At 36.8% G+C, this 20228-nt stretch overlaps 2 protein-coding genes across 2 annotated transcripts; both read right to left on the minus strand.

Moving 5' to 3' along the window:
• Nucleotides 1–292: 292 nt before the first annotated feature.
• top6bl (TOP6B like initiator of meiotic double strand breaks) lies at nt 293–13240 on the minus strand. The gene is made up of 14 exons (XM_074648681.1): nt 13146–13240; nt 12792–12915; nt 9692–9745; nt 9344–9465; nt 8984–9067; nt 8840–8895; nt 7783–7854; nt 5595–5790; nt 3942–4065; nt 2338–2496; nt 2125–2246; nt 1024–1134; nt 701–799; nt 293–583 (listed from the first exon to the last, which is right to left on the minus strand). Exons 1-14 carry the CDS (start codon nt 13164–13166, stop codon nt 536–538), a joined length of 1392 nt encoding a protein of 463 aa, XP_074504782.1. The 5' UTR covers nt 13167–13240; the 3' UTR covers nt 293–535.
• Nucleotides 13241–14853: 1613 nt separating this feature from the next.
• Nucleotides 14854–16278, minus strand: tstd1 (thiosulfate sulfurtransferase like domain containing 1; the record flags this gene model as incomplete). The annotated part of the gene is made up of 3 exons (XM_074648682.1): nt 14854–15048; nt 15223–15385; nt 16017–16278. Coding segments are annotated over 3 exons (480 nt in total), but the record flags the coding sequence as incomplete, so codon positions are not given.
• Between the last annotated feature and the right edge of the window lie 3950 nt (nt 16279–20228).

The raw sequence follows: 20228 nt of genomic DNA on the forward strand, positions 1-20228 counted from the left end.
GTTATTTTTGCACTTTGTCGCAATGCTCTTGAATGTTTATGTAAAGCACTTTGAACTGCCCTGTTGCTGAAATGGGCTATACAATTAAAGCTGCCTTGCCTTGCCAGTCTGGTTATCCTAGCTTAACTTGTTTTATACCCACAAACAATAGTGTCAACTACAGCACTGTGTAGTGCAACCTTAATACAGTCTCAATAAGAATTTATACACAGCAGTACATTGTATTGTACAAATGTGTATATGTACTATATTGTTTTTAGGGGTACATAATAAAAAAAATATCAACAAAGGATTATCTCAGATCAGAAATTCAGTTCAATGTAAATCTCTTCAGGAACTTTTTCTACTTCAAACCTGTGTTTTAAAAAGAACATCTGGTGTAACACACAAACTATAATAAGAACAATGCATCTTTTTAAAATAAAGGTTAAATAGATATTTCTATCACCACCGCATTTAACTACTATCACACATGAAATAGTAAAAAAATATGAATTTCAGTGCTTCCACAGTCTTCGACCAGAACAAAACAAGCTCAGATTTCTATTCTGGTGGGCTCATCACTCTCAGGATGTTCTTCCATCTGTGAAAGTAACGACGTGGTGTTAAGATTGTGGATTAAGATCACATGTCTGAACGTACTGAGGTGCTGCTATAGTAATCGGTTGCTAAATCAGTGAACAACAAACATCCCACTCACCTGAGCTGAGTAGCATCTGCTCATGGGAGTGAATTTCCATGATGTCACCCTCCTCAGTGATTCCCGGAGGGAGGCTGACAGCTCGTGAGTGTCACGCACCTGACAAACACATACTTTATGGATGCATATCTGACTTCTGTCACACTATCAACACGTATACATGTATATCCCTGTAAGTAACAAGTGTATTTACGGCGTAGCACATAACCTGATAACATTTTTGCCTGCGGATTCTTTGTAAAAATATGAGAGTCGTGGAAGTAAATAACTTATATTTTAGAATTAACTATAAATATATGCACAAAATTATTTTTTTTCCACACCTTCATGCTGTTCAGACAGGCATTTCTGAAATCCATGTTACTGCTGCAGGTCACAATACTCATGGCTGAACTGAGAATCACCTCAGCAGCTGAACGCAGCTTCTCTTGTTCCTTAACACCAAAACATATAATATTAGGACCCAAATCAATAATTCATTTTCATTAATGTATTGATTCTTTTTCCCAATTAATCATTTGATCTATAACATTTCAGAAATGAATGAAAATGAAATTAATGTATATAGTATGTCATTGCACACTTTGCTGTTTGATTGTTATTCTATGTTCATATTCTATATTTTTAAGCTAGTTGTAGTAGTCTGGTATATTTATAGTCTATTCAAATATATTCTTTATATTGTGTATACTATAGATATTATCTGTAGTGTTGATATGTGTATTTACTGTTCCTGTACATTGCCTAGATAACCTGCTGCTGTAACACAAGAATTTCCCAATTTGGGATCAATAAAGTACATCTATCTATCTATCTATCTATCTATCTATCTATCTATCTATCTATCTGTCTATCTATCTATCTATCTATCTATCTATCTATCTATCTGTCTGTCTATCTATCTATCTATCTATCTATCTATCTATCTATCTATCTATCTATCTATCTATCTATCTATCTATCTATCTATCTATAAATGACCATCACAATCTCAAGGTGACATCTTCAAATTCAAATGTTTTGCCTAACAAAAATATTACATTTTCAAAGTTAAAAATCAGACAAAAGCAGCAAGTTCTCAGCTCTGATCAGTTTATCTGATTCCAGCCTCTTAAATGTGAATACTTTCTGGTTTCTTTACTCCTCTATCACAGTAAACTGAATATCTTTGAGTTGTGGACAAAACAAGACATTTGAGAACGTCATCTTGGGCTTTGGGAAACACTGATCAACATTTTTCACCATTTTCTGACATTTTATAAACCAAACAACTAATCGATTAATTGAGAAAATAATCGACAGATTAATCAACAATGAAAATAATCATTAGTTGAAGCCTTGTAAAATTATGAAACAACAACAACTTGTGATTAAAGTAATGATTTCCTCTCTATCAGCTGCTATGTACTGTATGTCAGACTTGCCTTTTTTCTGTGATTTTGGGCTTTCAGTGAGTTCTTCAGCTCCGTCTGCAGGGCTGTTGTGACTGCCTGCCTGTTGTTGTTCAGAACATCCTCCAGGTGGTGCTCTATCAGCATCTCTGTGGCTGTCAGAGGATCACAGACACAGAAAAGAGTAAGAAAGAACGACCAACTTTAACTCAGTGTTTTGTGATTATACCTGCAGCTGTCTCTCACCCATCATATCAGAGAGCTGGTAGGTGAAGGGGTCACTGTGCTGCAGGAGGAGGCAAAGCAGGAGACTCTGCTGCATTGGGGGAGGACTTGATTCATGCTCTGGATCCTCACTGTTTTCTTGCTCTACTGTGTACACAGTGCCACCGCTGTGCACAAGATCTGTAGAGGATGTTAAAACATGTTTTTGCAAAGTAAATAAATGAGAAGGAAATGAAAGGAAAACAGGATTATTAGTGATGATATTTACACAGTTGACACTGCAAGTCCACACTAGTTGGAGGCTCACTGGCTCTGCGGTGGGTTGTTAACAATCACAACATGTACGTAACATTGTCGTAATGGAAGACGCACCTCTGGGTTGGGCCTGTAATTGTTACAGCATTTGATTTTACAGCTATAGTTTTAAAACTTGAGTTAGTTTAAGTTCAATGAGTTAACAGATGATTACAGAATATTTTCTTGCGTGTAAAGTAACAATTTTGAGGTATTTTGAGATGTTAATACCTCAAAATGTTTCCCTTTTCAGGCTTGAGTAAACAAAACTTCTCAGATGTCAAACCAAAGACCAGCGCAGACTGTTTTATGGGGTTGTTTTTTGTGTGTTTATAATCTGTGTTGTGAGTGAATAAGATACTTGTGATTAATGTAGGCCTGTGGTTTTTGCTCGTGGCTGTGATTCATTGTGTAATCTCCAAGGACAAGAAACACTTATTAAGCAAGGGCAGTTTCTGAGAAATCAGCCATTTCTTCAGTGTTACTGAGATTATTTAGTGATGATTAAACGTAGTTTCACACACCAACACTAAACACGATCAGCTCAATTCAGCTCTCTCTCATATGTTTTGGAATAATCCTAGATTCAAATCAACTCTTGAATCAACTAAAGTGATTGCCTGAAAGAAAATCTCGAGTTAACGAAGGACTAAATTAAGACTTACTTGAAACATTCAAGACGGCAGAATTACAAATGTAAATACTCATTTCTAGTATAAGACAAAGTCAAACACATTATAAACCCTGCCTCCACCCTCGAATCTCTGCTGTGAGAGTGTTTTTGCGATGTGAATGCACGACTCCTTGCATCAGAACAAACTGTTCACAGTGAACCACATAAACTGCTGGAGCAGATTGGTTACATATGGACATAACTCTAAAGAGACAGATTTATACAATGCAGCGACAGTCATTTTTAACTGCTGGAGCCCAGATTTGCAGACAGTGTGGGAGTCCTTTCTCTCCAAGAGCTGTCACTTTAAGGCTTTTGTTTACATGTGGTATTTGTGCTCTTTTTCTACTTCCTTTGTTTTGTTTGGATTCATGTGATTTAAATCACGGGCCTTTTGTGATCCATTAAAGATGTTATGGGCAGCTTCAAGCTAGGGCTTCGTGCTCATTCTCTAACAAACAAACACAGGTGGTTGAAATTAGTCTTCAACTCAGGCATCATTAAGTGTTACAGATGTCACTTTAAAACAGGATTAACTGTCCTGGATGTTTATACTACCCTTTCCAAGGAAACCTGTCCTGACAGTTTTTCTAGGAAATGACCTAAAAGGTATCCTGGCCATCAGTACGTGTTGTTCTCATCAGTGGTTGTTGTCTACCTTTGCAGGAGGAGCAGTGAATGCCGTGCAGGCCCAGTTCCTGACAGTCCAGATGTGCAGGCAGGTTCTGGAGGAAGGTGGAGGGGCCTGTGACAGGAACATTACTGGGACTGCATACTAACACCTGGACACATGAAGTCAAGGAAGACTAATCCAAACCGGACGCCCGAAACACCTCAACTGAGTCGACACAAATGAGCAGCGGTTATGCTCTGAGTTTCCCACAGATGTCTGATTTCATGGTTTTGGTAATTACCCGAAGCTGATGCCACTTAGGGTGAGGGTTGGAATGTAAATCGACTAGGGGGACGGGGGCTGTGTCTGACCATTTCTGTAACTTTCCGAAATCAACAATCACACCCACTTCATGCCTTGATTGGCCAGATGTGCGGAGGTAGGGAACTAAGCTGGCTTTTAATTTGTTATTCTAGTAAATTCTAATATTCAACTATTTCTGCAGATTTCATGTGAACAACTAAGTGCAACACTGTGCATTCCAGGAGAGAAAAGTGAGATAATGTGCATTATTATCCCCATATTTAAAAAATATTGCGTCGCCCCTCCCCTCTATGATGATCAGCTTTTCACTACGCTTTGTGTGTGGCCGTTCGGAACAACTATAATCACATTTGAATTCAAACGTGGTCAGACAACGCGTCTTACAAACCAGTTCTGTTCAACATAACCCAACTCATACGCTCACTCCTGAATAAGATCCCAAGATACTTGAACTCCTTCACTTGGAGCAGTGATTCACTTTCAATCTGAACGGAGCAATCCAGCGTTTTCCAGCAGAAGAATGTGGCCGCGACTAGGGCTGCACGATTATGGTCAAAATGATAATCCTGATTATTTTGATCAATATTGACATCACAATTATTTATCACGATTATTTACTGATTTTAGCGACAAGATATTTTTATTGCACTTTCACATTAAAATAAATAGAGCACTGCTTTCACGTCCATGCTGTGCTACATTCCTGCTAATGTACAAATTAGGGCTGCACGATATTGGAAAACTGAAACTTTTTTTCTGCTATATATATTGCAATGTGAAAAAATACAGGAATATTCACCCTACCCCTTTGTTAGGTAGATTTTAAAGTTAAATGCTTCAATCTGGTACACTTCAAGAGCAAAATTAGCAACATCAAGAGCTAGATAAACAATTTGATGCTCTTAATTTAATCATAAACACATTGGTTGTGTAGATAATATCTATACCCAAAAGTGAAGCCAAAACATCTCAATCACCGACTGGTGGCTGGCTGTTAGTTTAGGAGACGCTTGCTTCGATATGCAGCAGAGTTTTCTATGAGCGGAACATTTTAACGTCAATATCGCAGGAGATCATGTTCATTTAATTGTGGGAAGCCAAAATTGTGATTGTGATTAATATTTGATTAATTGTGCAGCCCTACCGCAGACTTAGAGGTGTTGACCCTCATCCCTGCTTTCACACTACAAACTGTCCCAGTGTGAGCTGGGGGTCATGGTCTGATGAAGACAGCTGAACCACATCATCTGAATGAATCAGAGAGGAAGCCCTGAGGCCACTACAACAGACACGCTCCATAGCTCGGCCGCGCCTAGAGACTCTGTTTCCGTGAAAATCACAAACAGGCTTATCGTAAAACCCAGCAAAGGATATTTGTATGTGAGTGAGTTGTGTTGCCAGATTGGGGTATTGCAGCACACAGGGGCTCAGGAGTGTGACAGGCTGGACGCTGAGCTCCACGAACAGGCCATGGTCCATGGCTTCAGGTGGGATACTGAGTGGGACCCTGCTTCCAAGGACAGGGTGTCCTCCCCGACACCAGCATCCTTTCTTCACGCACTCTGGAGGCCTTTAAACACAAGGAGAGAGAATCACCTTCCATAAACAACAGTGACTATACCTGTATACTGTATATTAGGGCTGGCAAAGTTAACACGATAATAACGTTAATGCAAATTTGTTTTAACGGCACTAACTTCTTTAATGCATTAATGCAATCATCTTTTGGAGGTTGTAGCGGGCTCAGTTTTAAAGCTAGAGTGGAGATATGGCACCATATGAAACTAGAAAACCTAAGGAATCCATGCTGCTTGTACCAACCATGTCAGACTAGCTCCTCGGGAATGAGGCTAAATAACGTTCCGAAGTCACGCTAAATTTTGGCTAGGAAAAACTGGCACGGCCATTTTTTTAAAGTGGTCCTTTGACTTCTGACCTCAAGATATGTGAATGAAAATGGGTTCTGTGGGTACCCACGAGTCTCCCCTTTACAGACATGCCCACTTTATGATAACCACATGCAGTTTGGGGCAAGTCATAGTCAAGTCAACACACTGACACACTGACAGCTGTTGTTGTCTGTTGGGCTTCAGTTTGCCATGTTATGATTTGAGCATATTTGTTATACTAAGTGCAGTACCTGTGAGGGTTTCTGGACAATGTCTGTCATTGTTTTGTGTTAATTGATTTCCAATAATAAATATATACATACATTTGCAGAAAGCAGCATATTTGCCCTCTCCCATGTTGATAACAACATGTCTCCCTTCATCTCCCTTTAAGGTACATTTTGCACAGATAAAAAAATGTGCGATTCATTTGTGATTAATCTTGATTAAATATTTTAACCGATTGACAGCCCTAAGTATTTTTCATGTAGTTCTGCAGGTTTATAGAAAGAATCTCCTGCAGCCTTCCTAACACAAATATTAAATAAATAAATACATTTCATTGATTTATTAGGCAGGGGGGTATTGATTCGGTTAAATAAAGCACTTTAGAAAAATACTCTAAAATGAGAAAGTGCCTTCTTATTTTTAAGATTTAACTGGGCACCGTGTTGTCAGGAGCTTTGTGTCATTTGATTTCCTTTGGAGGCTGAAACTCAAACTGTGTATTTATAATACTAGTTAGCTTACATGGCTGGTATATGGACGATTCAGGCAGCCGTACTTTTTAACTACTACTACTTTTTGTTTCCAGCTGCGAGTAGCGTCAACAACTGTTTGCACTGCCAACAAAATGTAACACCACCTCAGTCAACTAGAGGCCCATGCTTCTTTTTTTGCTTTCAAACATACTTTACCCATTATATAGGTCTCCAATGCTTAAGGTTTAGTGTCTCTTTTAACTTAAAGATTTTAGACATTTGACTGCATTTCTTCAAACACAGACAGAGAAATGAAGCTAATGATGTGGAGGTAGAGGTGAGAGAGAGCAGGAATGGTCAAATGGATATGAAGGCAAAAATAAGGATGAAGGATACATCTCTAAACGGATTACACACCAACTGTTAGATTATAAGGAAATGGAAGTTTGTCATTTCCACAGTTTTATGGTTCCTAGAAGGACAATAATGAGGTTTCGGAGGAAGCCGTGGTGATTGAAAACAGGTGTTGGGCAGCTTTGTGGCTCTGAGAGCTGATTCAACAAAACCACTACACAGAAGAGTGAAATTATAAAGTAATGAAGAAGTTGTTCAACTGGATTGCTGAGGATTGTTTGATTACTGAGGTATAGATGTATGTTTCCTGTTTCCATGTTGATAAGAGTATTAAATACTTGACAAATCTCCCTTTAAGGCATATTTTGAACTAATAAAACAATGTGCGATTAATTCGCGATTAATCACGATGGACAATCATGTGATTAATCGTGGTTAAATATTTGAATCAATTGACAGCCCTAGTATATATATTTGTTTTTGTTGCATCAATAGATGAAGATATTTTAGTTACACATCCGTACCTATTGGATTCTATTATTTTTCTACTGAAAGTTAGACAACATTGATCCACACAACAACTACACATTAAATAATATTCAAAATAGCATTACTGACTGTGTTCTACAGGTGACATCCAAGATCAGTGGCGGTTGGTTTGCCCGGGTAACTTTACTGTTGATCTTCACTCTGCAAGAATATGAACACAACGTTAGCACTTCATAAAAACATGGCCAAGATTTAACTATAGTCAGCCTTTGTGTTTGTTATTATGCTCTCATACTACAGCTCCTAAAGCCAAAAACATAGCAGTGTGACTTACTTGACTTACTTCTTACTAACTTACTGACCCTAACCCAAACCCCTTTCCATGTTTAAGTAACTTTATATAACACATATATAGAAACAAGCTCCTCAAAATCACCAACATATCTTCTAAAATAATTGGTCTCCACTCCCAACCTGCCAGCCCTCATTGACACAGCCACCACTCACAGAGCACTGACAATAACACACGACCCCTGCCACCCAGTCTACCCATGCTTCACCCTCCTCCTCCCCGGCCGCAGATAAAAACAACTACTCTGCAAAAAAAAAAGTTTTGTGGCCTCAGTCGTTACTGCCTTAAACAGCCTGGAACTTGTTTTGTTCTTGTTTGTTTATACCCTGTTGTGATACTTGAGTGTGTACAGACTGTGAAAGCAAATTTCCTCAATAGGAGGACAATAAAGAATTAATCTACTTTATGAAACAAAATAGATCAGTTCTGCGTAATACAGCGGTGGTGCAGTGGTTAGCACTGGTGCCTCACAGCTAGAGGGTCGCAGGTTCAAATCCGACTTGGGGCCCCACTGTGTGGAGCGTGTTAGCGTGGGTTTTCTCCGGGTACTCCGGTTTCCTCAAAAAGACATAAAGGTTAGGTTAATTGTTGACTATAAAATTGCCCGTAGGTGTGAATGGTTGTCTGTCTCTATGTGGCGCCCTCCAGCCCCCCCTAATGGGATAAGCGGTTGCAGATGGATGGATGGTAATACAGCGTGACTGAATGAATCATTGTCGAATATATCAGGCAGCTTTGAGTAAAACTGTTCTATCGTAGGTCATCTAACAAGTTGTAAACTCGCTAGATTTACCAGAAAAGGAAGCTATGAGCCTGCATAGTTGGCAATCATACCTAAAGTCTCGCTGGAAGGTCTGCTGATTGAATTTGAATTTGAAGTGGATATTGATCTGCGAAAGAGAAAGGCAGTCAAATTTTTGCTACCTATTTTAAAAAAAACAAAACATACTGTGGCTACAAACAGAAAACAGATCCTACCCTTGCGTTAGCAAAACTGAATGAGTGCAGGAACGCTTCAATACGAGCACACCACTCTGGACTGAAATGTCTTGCATCTTTCATCTGTAAAGTGCAACGATATAGACAGAGATGATATTCACTCACAGGCTCACTGTGATTATATATCATTAATGACACTGGCACGAAATATATAAATTAAAAGTGTAGCATTAATTATTGACATTTGGGTAAGTTTGGTCCAATTACTAAGATCAGTAAAGTGATCCCACCCAGATATCTTTTCTTCCGACAGACAAACAGGTTACTTAATGCTTAAAAAAGGACAATGCTCAGGCTCCAATATCAGTAATTACAGAAAAGGATCAGTGTAGTTTGTACCTGAACAGACAGCAGTAATCTGAGGGAACCGTACAGATCAGTGAAGGCACTCAGCTCCTCAGGGTCAGGGTGAGGACACGGCCACGCACAGGGAAACATGCTCTCCTTCAAATCTGTGAGGACTATTGTAGTAAAAGGAGGTGATGTAAGGCAAGGCAAGGCAAGGCAAGGCAGCTTTATTTGTATAGCACATTTCAACAACAGGGCAATTCAAAGTGCTTTACATAAACATTCAAGAACATTGCGACAAAGTGCAAAAGATCATTAAGATGTAATGTACAAAAGCTGAAGATGTGTGTGTATATGTTAGGTGTATCTGTGTGTGTGTGTGTGTGTGTGTGTACATACCAGGTTGGAGTGCTTTCATTTTAATCCCTGTGCACCAGGGACCAGCAGCTGCAACTTTACCACAAACATGAACCCTGTTACAACACTTACTGTACATCCTATATGTCCTAGAAGTCCTAACAGCTGCTGGAAACAGTTAACTAATCATGTATTTATTGGAGTGATCTGTTTCTCTACTGGGTGGATCTCTGAAATTCAGTGTCTGATTTACACGTTTTATTTGACGGATTTTTACCTGGAATGTCATCTTATTTCTAAATGGATGGTTACCAGTATTAGCTTTGCTTTTTTTGATTGAAACTAGGGCTGTCCCGAGTGCTATTTCTTGGGCTTCGAAGCTTCGGTGGGTAATATTCGAAGGTATTCGAAGCTTCGCTTCTTCTGTCTGTCTGTCTCCATCTCTCCCGTTTCAGTGCCGCTGCCACACTACTGTACACACACCTCTACACGCAACAGACAGCGATATCCGTCTGAGAATAACTAATAATAATGAATGTTGAATATGAATAACATTGTGGTGGGATTATTCCTTATTTCTGTTTATTTTGGGGATTTATTTATTATTGTTACATACTTTTATATAAACAAAAAAACAAAAAAACAAAGCATTCAAATAAGGATTTGGAGGTCGAAGCATTCGGGTCAGCCCTAATTGAAACAGTCTAAAATGGATTACACTACTATTGCAACTGTTTGTTTTTGGGACAGGTGTTTTTTTTTTCACCCTATTGTACATTCAGTCATTACACTGGCCTGCCAGTAAGACATGTCTATATACAAGTAGTAGAAGTAGTAGTAGAAGCTTGCAAATAAGGCAACTCATTGTATCAATGTTGTGATGCTTTTCTTCCCAACTAGATTCAAGATTCACTTTATTGTCATTTCACTGAGTATTTGCATACACAGAAGGAAACTAAATATTGTTTCTCCCAGCTCCCGTCAGTGCATTAAAAAGGATAGAATAAATAAGTATTACAATTAACATACCTAAAAATAACAATAAAAGAATAAAATAAGTAAACGTTTCAGACACAATTTCATACAATTTGCAGTCATGTTTAGCAGCAGAGAAAAGTGCATTTATGTCCATAGTAAAGTGCTGTTGCTTTGACAGGTGACTAGCTTTAAAAACATTAAACAGTTATATACCCACATTTTACATTAAATGCTTAATTTAAATTGTGGTAATGATAATGTACAGTATAGCTTGTTCCTGTCAGAATAAACATCCACTGTTAAAGAACACTTGGCTTCAATTTCGATAGAGATCTCTATCTGATGAAATGGGATACCCCACCTTTACTCCACTGGTACAGTAGCTCCTCCTGCTGAAGCAGCTCAGGTTGTGAGAACATGGTGAAGGTGTTGAAACATGGTGAAGGTGTTTGACCATGGTGAAGGTGTTTGACCATGGTGAAGGTGTTTAATGAGGTGTTTAACATGGTGAGGTGTTTAAACATGTTGAAGGTGTTTGACCATGGTGAATGTGTTTAATGAGGTGTTTAACATGGTGAGGTGTTTAAACATGTTGAAGGTGTTTGAAGATGGTGAGGTGTTTAATGAGGTGTTTGAACATGGTGAAGGTGTATAACATGGTGAGGTGTTTAATGAGGTGTTTAAACATGGTGAAGGTGTTTAATGAGGTGTTTAACATGGTGAGGTGTTTAAACATGTTGAAGGTGTATAACATGGTGAGGTGTTTAATGAGGTGTTTAAACATGGTGAAGGTGTTTGACCATGGTGAAGGTGTATAACATGGTGAGGTGTTTAATGAGGTGTTTAAACATGGTGAAGGTGTATAACATGGTGAAGGTGTATAACATGGTGAAGGTGTTGAAACATGGTGAAGGTGTATAAACATGGTGAAGGTGTTTGACCATGGTGAGGTGTTTAATGAGGTGTTTAAACATGGTGAAGGTGTATAAACATGGTGAAGGTGTATAAACATGGTGAAGGTGTTTAAACATGGTGAAGGTGTATAAACATGGTGAAGGTGTATAAACATGGTGAAGGTGTTTGACCATGGTGAGGTGTTTAATGAGGTGTTTAAACATGGTGAAGGTGTATAAACATGGTGAAGGTGTATAAACATGGTGAAGGTGTTTAAACATGGTGAAGGTGTATAAACATGGTGAAGGTGTATAAACATGGTGAAGGTGTTTGACCATGGTGAGGTGTTTAATGAGGTGTTTAAACATGGTGAAGGTGTATAAACATGGTGAAGGTGTATAAACATGGTGAAGGTGTTTAAACATGGTGAAGGTGTATAAACATGGTGAAGGTGTATAAACATGGTGAAGGTGTTTGACCATGGTGAGGTGTTTAATGAGGTGTTTAAACATGGTGAAGGTGTATAAACATGGTGAAGGTGTATAAACATGGTGAAGGTGTTTAAACATGGTGAAGGTGTATAAACATGGTGAAGGTGTATAAACATGGTGAAGGTGTTTGACCATGGTGAGGTGTTTAATGAGGTGTTTAAACATGGTGAAGGTGTATAAACATGGTGAAGGTGTATAAACATGGTGAAGGTGTTTAAACATGGTGAAGGTGTATAAACATGGTGAAGGTGTATAAACATGGTGAAGGTGTTTGACCATGGTGAGGTGTTTAATGAGGTGTTTAAACATGGTGAAGGTGTATAAACATGGTGAAGGTGTATAAACATGGTGAAGGTGTTTAAACATGGTGAAGGTGTATAAACATGGTGAAGGTGTATAAACATGGTGAAGGTGTTTGACCATGGTGAGGTGTTTAATGAGGTGTTTAAACATGGTGAAGGTGTATAAACATGGTGAAGGTGTATAAACATGGTGAAGGTGTATAAACATGGTGAAGGTGTTTGACCATGGTGAGGTGTTTAATGAGGTGTTTAAACATGGTGAAGGTGTTTGACCATGGTGAGGTGTTTAATGAGGTGTTTAAACATGGTGAAGGTGTTTGACCATGGTGAGGTGTTTAATGAGGTGTATAAACATGATGAAGGTGTATAAACATGGTGAAGGTGTATAAACATGGTGAAGGTGTATAAACATGGTGAAGGTGTATAAACATGGTGAAGGTGTATAACGTGGTGAAGGTGTTTAATGTTTAAACTTACCTGTGCAGTTCACACTTTGACCAGAAGCTCCTGTTTCAGTCCACAGAAGCACCAAAAGGCCTCCTGAATTCTTTAAACCATGGTGCTGTCTTTGCTTTTTCAAAATCATGACCAGCCTCAACACCTGAGCAGGTAGAGTTCATTAAACACAAATCACTTCTCACCTACTTTAGCTGGCTGGCCAAAGCTATGGCTAACTGTATGCTATGCTAGCTAGCTGCTGTTAGCTTCACACCTTTTGATGACCAGTCTCTATTTATAAATAGTTATGAGCAGATTAACTGTAAATTAAACAATCATTTTAAACATACAAACTTTGTTTCTAGCAAGAATAGCCCTTATTTAAAGCATTACCTGCTGTATTTCTCTGAGCATCTTTAGCTGCTGAATGAGGCTTTCACTCCTGGTGTCACATTAAAATGTTTCCCTGTTAAATAATATATACTTTTACATACTTTTCTACACCCTATAGTGTATAGTATAGTCACAGCTGGCAATAATGTGAAATCTGTGAAATCAGATGTAATACCAGATAGGTAGTCTGTAAATCAATAGCACTTTTGTGGAAATTACCTTGATTTGTTCATTGTAATTAGGCTCCTGGAAGTAGGACTACAGCCCTATGGCAAGGAATTTAGAAATACTCTTTTCATAATAAATAAATAAATAATACATATTGTATTTATTTATTTAAAAACAAGTAATTACATATAAATAAATATATAAATATATAATATATATTTTTGTTTTTTCCAAGATATTATGGTAAAATAAACTGTTAAGTGTACTGAATCTGTACAGTACACTGTTTGAAATCAATAACACATTTGTGGAAATTACCTTGATTTGTTCATTGTAATTAGGATCCTGAAAGTAGGACTATAGCCCCATAGCCAGGAATTTAGAAATACTATTTTCATTAAAAAAATAATTTAAAAAACCCTGCATAATAATAATAATAATAATATTTATTTATTTGTATATAAACACATAATATATATATGAAAAATATATAAATATAATCTGTAATATAGATCTATTTATATAAATATATAATCTATATTTTTTGTTCTTCCCAGATATTATGGTAAAATAAACTGTTAAGTGTACTGAATCTGTACTGTATACTGTTTGAAATCAATAACACATTTGTGGAAATTACCTTGATTTGTTCGTTGTAATTAGGCTCCTGAAAGCAGGACTATAGCCCAATAGCCAGGAATTTAGAAATACTCTTTTCATAAGAAAACCCCCCCCAAAAAAACCTGCATAATAATAATAATAATAATACATATTTTATTTATTTATTTAAAAACAAGTGATTACATATAAATAAGTATATGAATATAATCTGTTATCTAGATATATTTATAAAAAATAATCTATATTTTTGGTTCTTCCAAGATATTATGGTAAAATAAACTGTTGTAAGTGTACTGAATCTGTACTGTATACTGTTTGAAATCAATAACACAATTGTGGAAATTTCTTTGAATTGTTCATTGCAATTAGGCTTCTGAAAGTAAAATCATAGCCCCAGAGCCAGGAATTTAGAAATACACTTTTCATAAGAACCCCCCTTGCAAAAAAAAACCCTGCATTATAATATTTATTTATTTATTTGTATATTAACACATAATATATATAAAAAATATATAAATATCATCTTTAATATAGATCTATTTATATGAATATATAATCTATATTTTTGGTTCTTCCAATATATTGTGGTTAAAATAAATTACTGTAAGTGTACTGAATCTGAACTCTATATTGTTTATGTGTAATCGTCTTCTTCACGTCTTTAAACCACACCAAATTTACAGAAATTACTGAGGACATGATCTTAACTGAAGGTCTACTCACAAGCTTTTTCTTGAGTTTTCAAACACATCTCAGTCTTTCTCAGCTGACCTTTTGTTGCTGTATACCGTCTGTTTGTACTACATTTGATGCTACTATATTTTTTTTAGCATGCAGAAAGTGTTTTTTCCTGTTTTTGCATTCCTAGATATTCAACTCTCTCTGAAATGAACCCCACCAACACATGTACATCTGAGCAGATAACAATTTTTTTATTTATATCTATTCATATATTTCAAATGCAACGATGTTAAGTATGAAAACAAAACAGTATAAAAAGATTTTGTTCAATTTCACAATTGCTATTTAAATACATATAAAGCTGTCTTTCAACACAAATCACTTTCCCTCTTTTGCAGACCACTCCTTGTATCCTCCGGCATAATTACAAGCACTGAAACAGAAGACAGAGGGACAAATAAGAAAACGTAATGTAGACGTAACACGTGGACAGCAAAGTTTAAAGAGGAAATGTTACTGTGAGGAAACAAAGTGTACAGGAGTCGTAAAAGCAAGACAGGCTGTGTGTGTGTGTATGTATAATGTAAAGTAACAATAACTTATTTACTTCACGTATCCAAGTTTGTAAGCCGTGTCAGTGGCAGCTTCCCCTCGCATGCCCATCTGGCAGTGAAACACCAGCTCTGGCGCATTCAACGGTGGCTTGGTTACTCCGTACTTGGCCTTGAACTCTTCTGGCGCCATTGCAAGAGCAGCCTCGACTGTAGCAACTGAATGAATAAAAGGAGGAAGAGAGGAAGGCAGAAACATATTTTGAGATTAAATAGATGGCACACTTGGTACTTCTGTGGACTGAATGTGTCTGATAAGTGGTAACATTAAAGGGAAAAATGAAATTCAGTGTTCAGTACTGGACAGTGGTACATACTGTATGTATTGACCTTGATATTATTTTTTCCCTTCATATAAATAGGGATGCACCGATCCGACTTTTTAAGTACCGATACTGATAGAGATACCTGGGTTTAATTAATAAGCTGTATGCCTCACTGTGTGGAAGTGACTGGGATCATTAATTTATGCGTAAGGCAACAACAGGCTAGACTTAAACATTGCTTTCCTAACTTAGTAAAACTAAATGTAATAAATACAGTACATACTGTACATAGATACGAATGTACTGAATTGTTATTTATTATCAAAATAATAAATTGTGCACCAGCAACTTAGTAAAAACATCTTCAAAATTAACAGGAATTATTTGCATTAATTACAATTCAGGTGTACATTTTTTTAATGCTGCAACAATTGGTCAAAACTTAAACAGGAATTAAAACTCCAGTATATAATGTATATATATCGGTGCATCCCTACATGTAAATTAATTTAAAAGAAGCTCACCTGGGATGTGAATGGATCCCTGAATATGTCCGTTATCCACTTCCTTTTTAGTGCGAACATCAATCAGAAGGAGATTCTCGCTCTTTCCCAGAAGCGCTTTCAGATCCTCATAGGAGATAACCTTGGTGACTGGCAATGAGAGAGGAAACACATTAAAGGCTTTGTTCAGACTGATAAGCCTTTGTTGAATACTCCCATAAAGTAACACTTTGTTTAAACACAGGTGATAAAACAGACTGATACAAGATTGTATTACTAACCATCATAGACTGCTATAACCACCCTTTCCTGCTGTATGCACCTGCACACTGAGGTGACATGATCCATATTAAATAGTTTATTTGTCAGTGTTATTAAATATTACAATACTTTTGGACTCCTGCAGGCCAGGAGAATGATAGCTTTGTCTTGGAGAAAAATGGATTTACCTTCGATACATGTATGGGTGAGGGAGATGGCATCTTGTGTTGTACTGGAGAGACTTACATACATAACCAGAGGAAAAGTAGCAGAATTTGAAAAAGTGTGGAAACCTTTGTGTTGTTTTAGTTTAGTTTTGTTTTGTTTTTGTACTTTGTTATTTGTCTTTCTCTGTATAATATATTTTGGTCTTTTTATATATGTCCCTGCACATGTCTTCACTTGTTTTGTAATCACTTTATAACACAATAAAAAAAAAGGAATTGTTGTGGTTTTTTTTCTTCTTCTTTGAGGTATTTATTTATTTTGTCTTATCTTTTATTTTATTTGTTTTCTTTGTTAGATATGTGAAATACATGAAATGTCATGTCTCTCTTTTTTTGATTACTGCGGAAATTCTGACTAAACATTTCATTGTATAATTTAATTATTCATATTGTTAGTCTGTCTGTATGTGTATATATGTTTATATGTAAAATTCAATAAAAAATATTGTTTAAAAAAATAAATTATAATACTCTATAATACTTTGATGTAACAGGTAACATCGTGTTTTGATTCACTTGAGAATGAAATGATGAATCCTGTTTGTTTGGTGGTTGTTGTTTAAATACCTGGCATACCCTGAGGACATAGGTGACTTCCTGTTTGTTTGCTGAGTCATTATGAATGTGCTCTCTTCATTGAATATGTTTTAGTTACAGAAATCAGATCTAGTTACAGCCGCTTCTCAAGCCTCAAGGCCCTATTTTAACCATTAAATACTATTTTAGCAAATAATTATTAAATTATGTTTATACTAAAGTAATTTTCGATACTGTTTAAAAAATAGTGTTTAAAAAATAAATTATAATACTCTATAATACTTTGATGTAACAGGTAACATCGTGTTTTGATTCACTTGAGAATGAAATGATGAATCCTGTTTGTTTGGTGGTTGTTGTTTGGATACCTGGCATACCCTGAGGACACAGGTGACTTCCTGTTTGTTTGCTGAGTCATTATGAATGTGCTCTCTTCATTGAATATGTTTTAGTTACAGAAATCTGCTCACTAGATAGTTAGCTCAATGCAACAAGTTCAAGTTGGCTGCACTCAATTAAATTATATATGTGTCAGTGAGAGAAGTGAGAAGGACTCACCTGAGCTCGCCATCCTGCTTGTATGAAAGGTAGTTTCAATGTCCCACACTACTTCTTCCTCAGTGTTTAGTGACACCTCATTAGTTTAGACGCCGAGGGAAGGCGGGACTTCCTCAGTTGTTAGCCAATCAAATTAATTTCCTACTAACAGTGTTTCTACAAGACTTTCAAAATAAAAGTCTTAGATTTGGTTTGGAGGATTCAGATCCTGTGAAAGTAAGGATAGCACAATGTAAAAAAATATTCTGTTAGGTGACCTGCATTCAATATTCATTTAGACATATTAACAGCTAAATATGCTATAGGTAAAATGACCCATTTCAGAGTGTTATATTGTAATATAAACATCATATTATTGAATTATCATTATTGATGCACCAATTCGAGGTGGAGCATATTTTAACAACTTTATATCCTGCTGAATAGTTTACTCCAGTGGTGTCAAACATATGGCCTGAGGGCCAGAACCGGCCGATCAAAGGGTCCAATCCGGGCCATGACTTTGCAAAGTGTGCAGAGAAGTCAATCATTTCAATTTTTCAATAAAATTCACTGCTATTCCTATTCCTATTAAGCCTAGCAGGCCCTATGCTGGATACGCTATTACAGATCCCATGTGCTGAATGAATGTGAATGAAATTAGCACGTGGCACCTGCCAAATACACAGGGTAAATGTTGGTTGTGGCAGGTACAAAATGTCTGGTCACCTGCCACCATGGCAGACAGGTTTTCCTAAATATATGATAACACTTCATTTTAAAGGTCTGCAAATTTCATGGTAATTAGGTGATAATTAGCAAGTAACCTCTTTGAAATTTCTTTGGAATTACTGCCAAATTACCCCAATATTTACCTCAAAATGTATTGAAAATTACTTTATTATAAACATTATTCAATAATTATATTCCGCTATTTCCCAATAGTTGGTAATTTATTCAATACATTTCCAGGAAAAGAATACAAAGTTAATTGATATGCTTTATTTCCATGTCTGCTGGTAAATAGATGATAATCAGCAAATAACTTATCTGAAATTTCTTAATTTCTTTCTTATTAGACAATAAGTCACACAATGGTTAGTTTTGTGCCTGATCAGAAGTGTCTCCTATTAGTTTGGGTTTTTCACCTCCGATGAAGAGCAGCGGCTTCTCAAGTCTCAGGGCCCTATTTTAACCATTTAATACTATTTTAGCACATAATTATTAAATTATGTTTATACTAAAGTAATTTTTTCGATACATTTTGAGGTAAATATTGAGGTAATTTGGCAGTAATTCCAAAGAAATTTCAAAGAGGTTACTTGCTAATTATCATCTAATTACCATGAAATTTGTGGTCCTGAAAAATGAAGTGATACCAAATATAGTCAGGGATTAGGGTTACATGATATATTCCATAATTCTACCGTCTGGTACCACTGACTTAGTATTTACAATTTTAAAGCGTTCTACCTAGATTTCAGAAGTGGCAGTCAAACAAATTGAGTGTCCGGTAGAAATGTTCAGTGACCTGCCACAGTGGCAGGTGAGGAAAAAGGTTAATTTCAGACCCTGGTTTGGTGTCCTGCATTCAATATTCATTTAGAAATATTATCAGCTAAATATACTATAGGTGAAATGACTAATTTCAAAGTGTTATATTGTAATATAAACATCATATTATTGAATTATCATTATTGATGCACCAATTCGAGGAGGAGCATATTTTAACAACTTTATATCCTGCTGAATAGTTTAATCCAGGGGTGTAAAACATATGGCCCGAGGGCCAGAACTGGCCCGCCAAAGGGTCCAATCCGGCCATGACTTTGCAAAGTGTGCACTGCTATTCCTATTTATACACTGGGGGTCACGCTGTCCTAATAAGACTAGCAGGCCCTATGCTGGATACGCTATTACAGATCCCATGTGCTTATGTGACAGGCAAGAATAATGCAAGAATAATTAATTTTTCAGGCATAATTCATTTATTTAGAGAAAAGCTAATTTCTTTGTTGTCTCAGTTATTACTGTATCATTTTCAGGACATGTCATTTAATTTTTGGATGTAAATATGCATCAACACTGGTCACTGTAGAGACTATGCAGCACATATGCAGTGAACCAGAAAGAGGAATAATGCAGATAGGTGATGCAGATCCTTTGTGTGTGTGGGTTGATTGTGCGTTGATCTGTTGGTAATGCCTCGGGGTTCCAGTAGGGGGATCGCGCTCCTCTTCCTCACTCAATACAGAGACGAGTGAAGGGAAGAGCTGCGTGTGTGATTCATTCATCCTTCTCTCTCACTATTTCCCCTGTTTAAGGGGCACAACACTTACGTTTTCCAAGGAGAATGGACCAGTTCTATTTCTTCACATAGAGGTAAATGGGAAGCCAGTGTGCTTGAATGTTCATAGCACCTGTCAGTACTCAAGGAATATAATATTCGGCACCAGTATTGGAAATGGGCAAAGAGAACTGAGAACAGAGAAGATAAATAAATTGTTGGCAGGTTTGCGGAAACAGCAGTCTCTTTTTAGTCGTAGCCGACTGTTCATCTCTTTTGGAAATGGATTTTGTTCATTAATTGTGAACATTTCAGGAATGTACTTGCACATCTTTACATTAAAAGAAAGGGAAAACTTGTTTATTATGCAATGGTTTAACTGGT

This window comes from Sebastes fasciatus, chromosome 10, assembly GCF_043250625.1.
Source record: "Sebastes fasciatus isolate fSebFas1 chromosome 10, fSebFas1.pri, whole genome shotgun sequence".
In the NCBI taxonomy this organism is placed as follows: domain Eukaryota; kingdom Metazoa; phylum Chordata; class Actinopteri; order Perciformes; family Sebastidae; genus Sebastes; species Sebastes fasciatus.

Bases quoted from the DNA above. Each gene is read 5' to 3' on its own strand.
- top6bl (XM_074648681.1), bottom strand. From the start codon at position 13,166: ATGCTCAGAGAAATACAGCAG. The intron at 7,855-8,839 runs GTATGATTGCCA...ATATTCTTGCAG, and splicing joins ACCTTCCAGCGAGACTTTAG to AGTGAAGATCAACAGTAAAG. The intron at 2,247-2,337 runs GTGAGAGACAGC...ATCCTCTGACAG, and splicing joins CCAGCTCTCTGATATGATGG to CCACAGAGATGCTGATAGAG.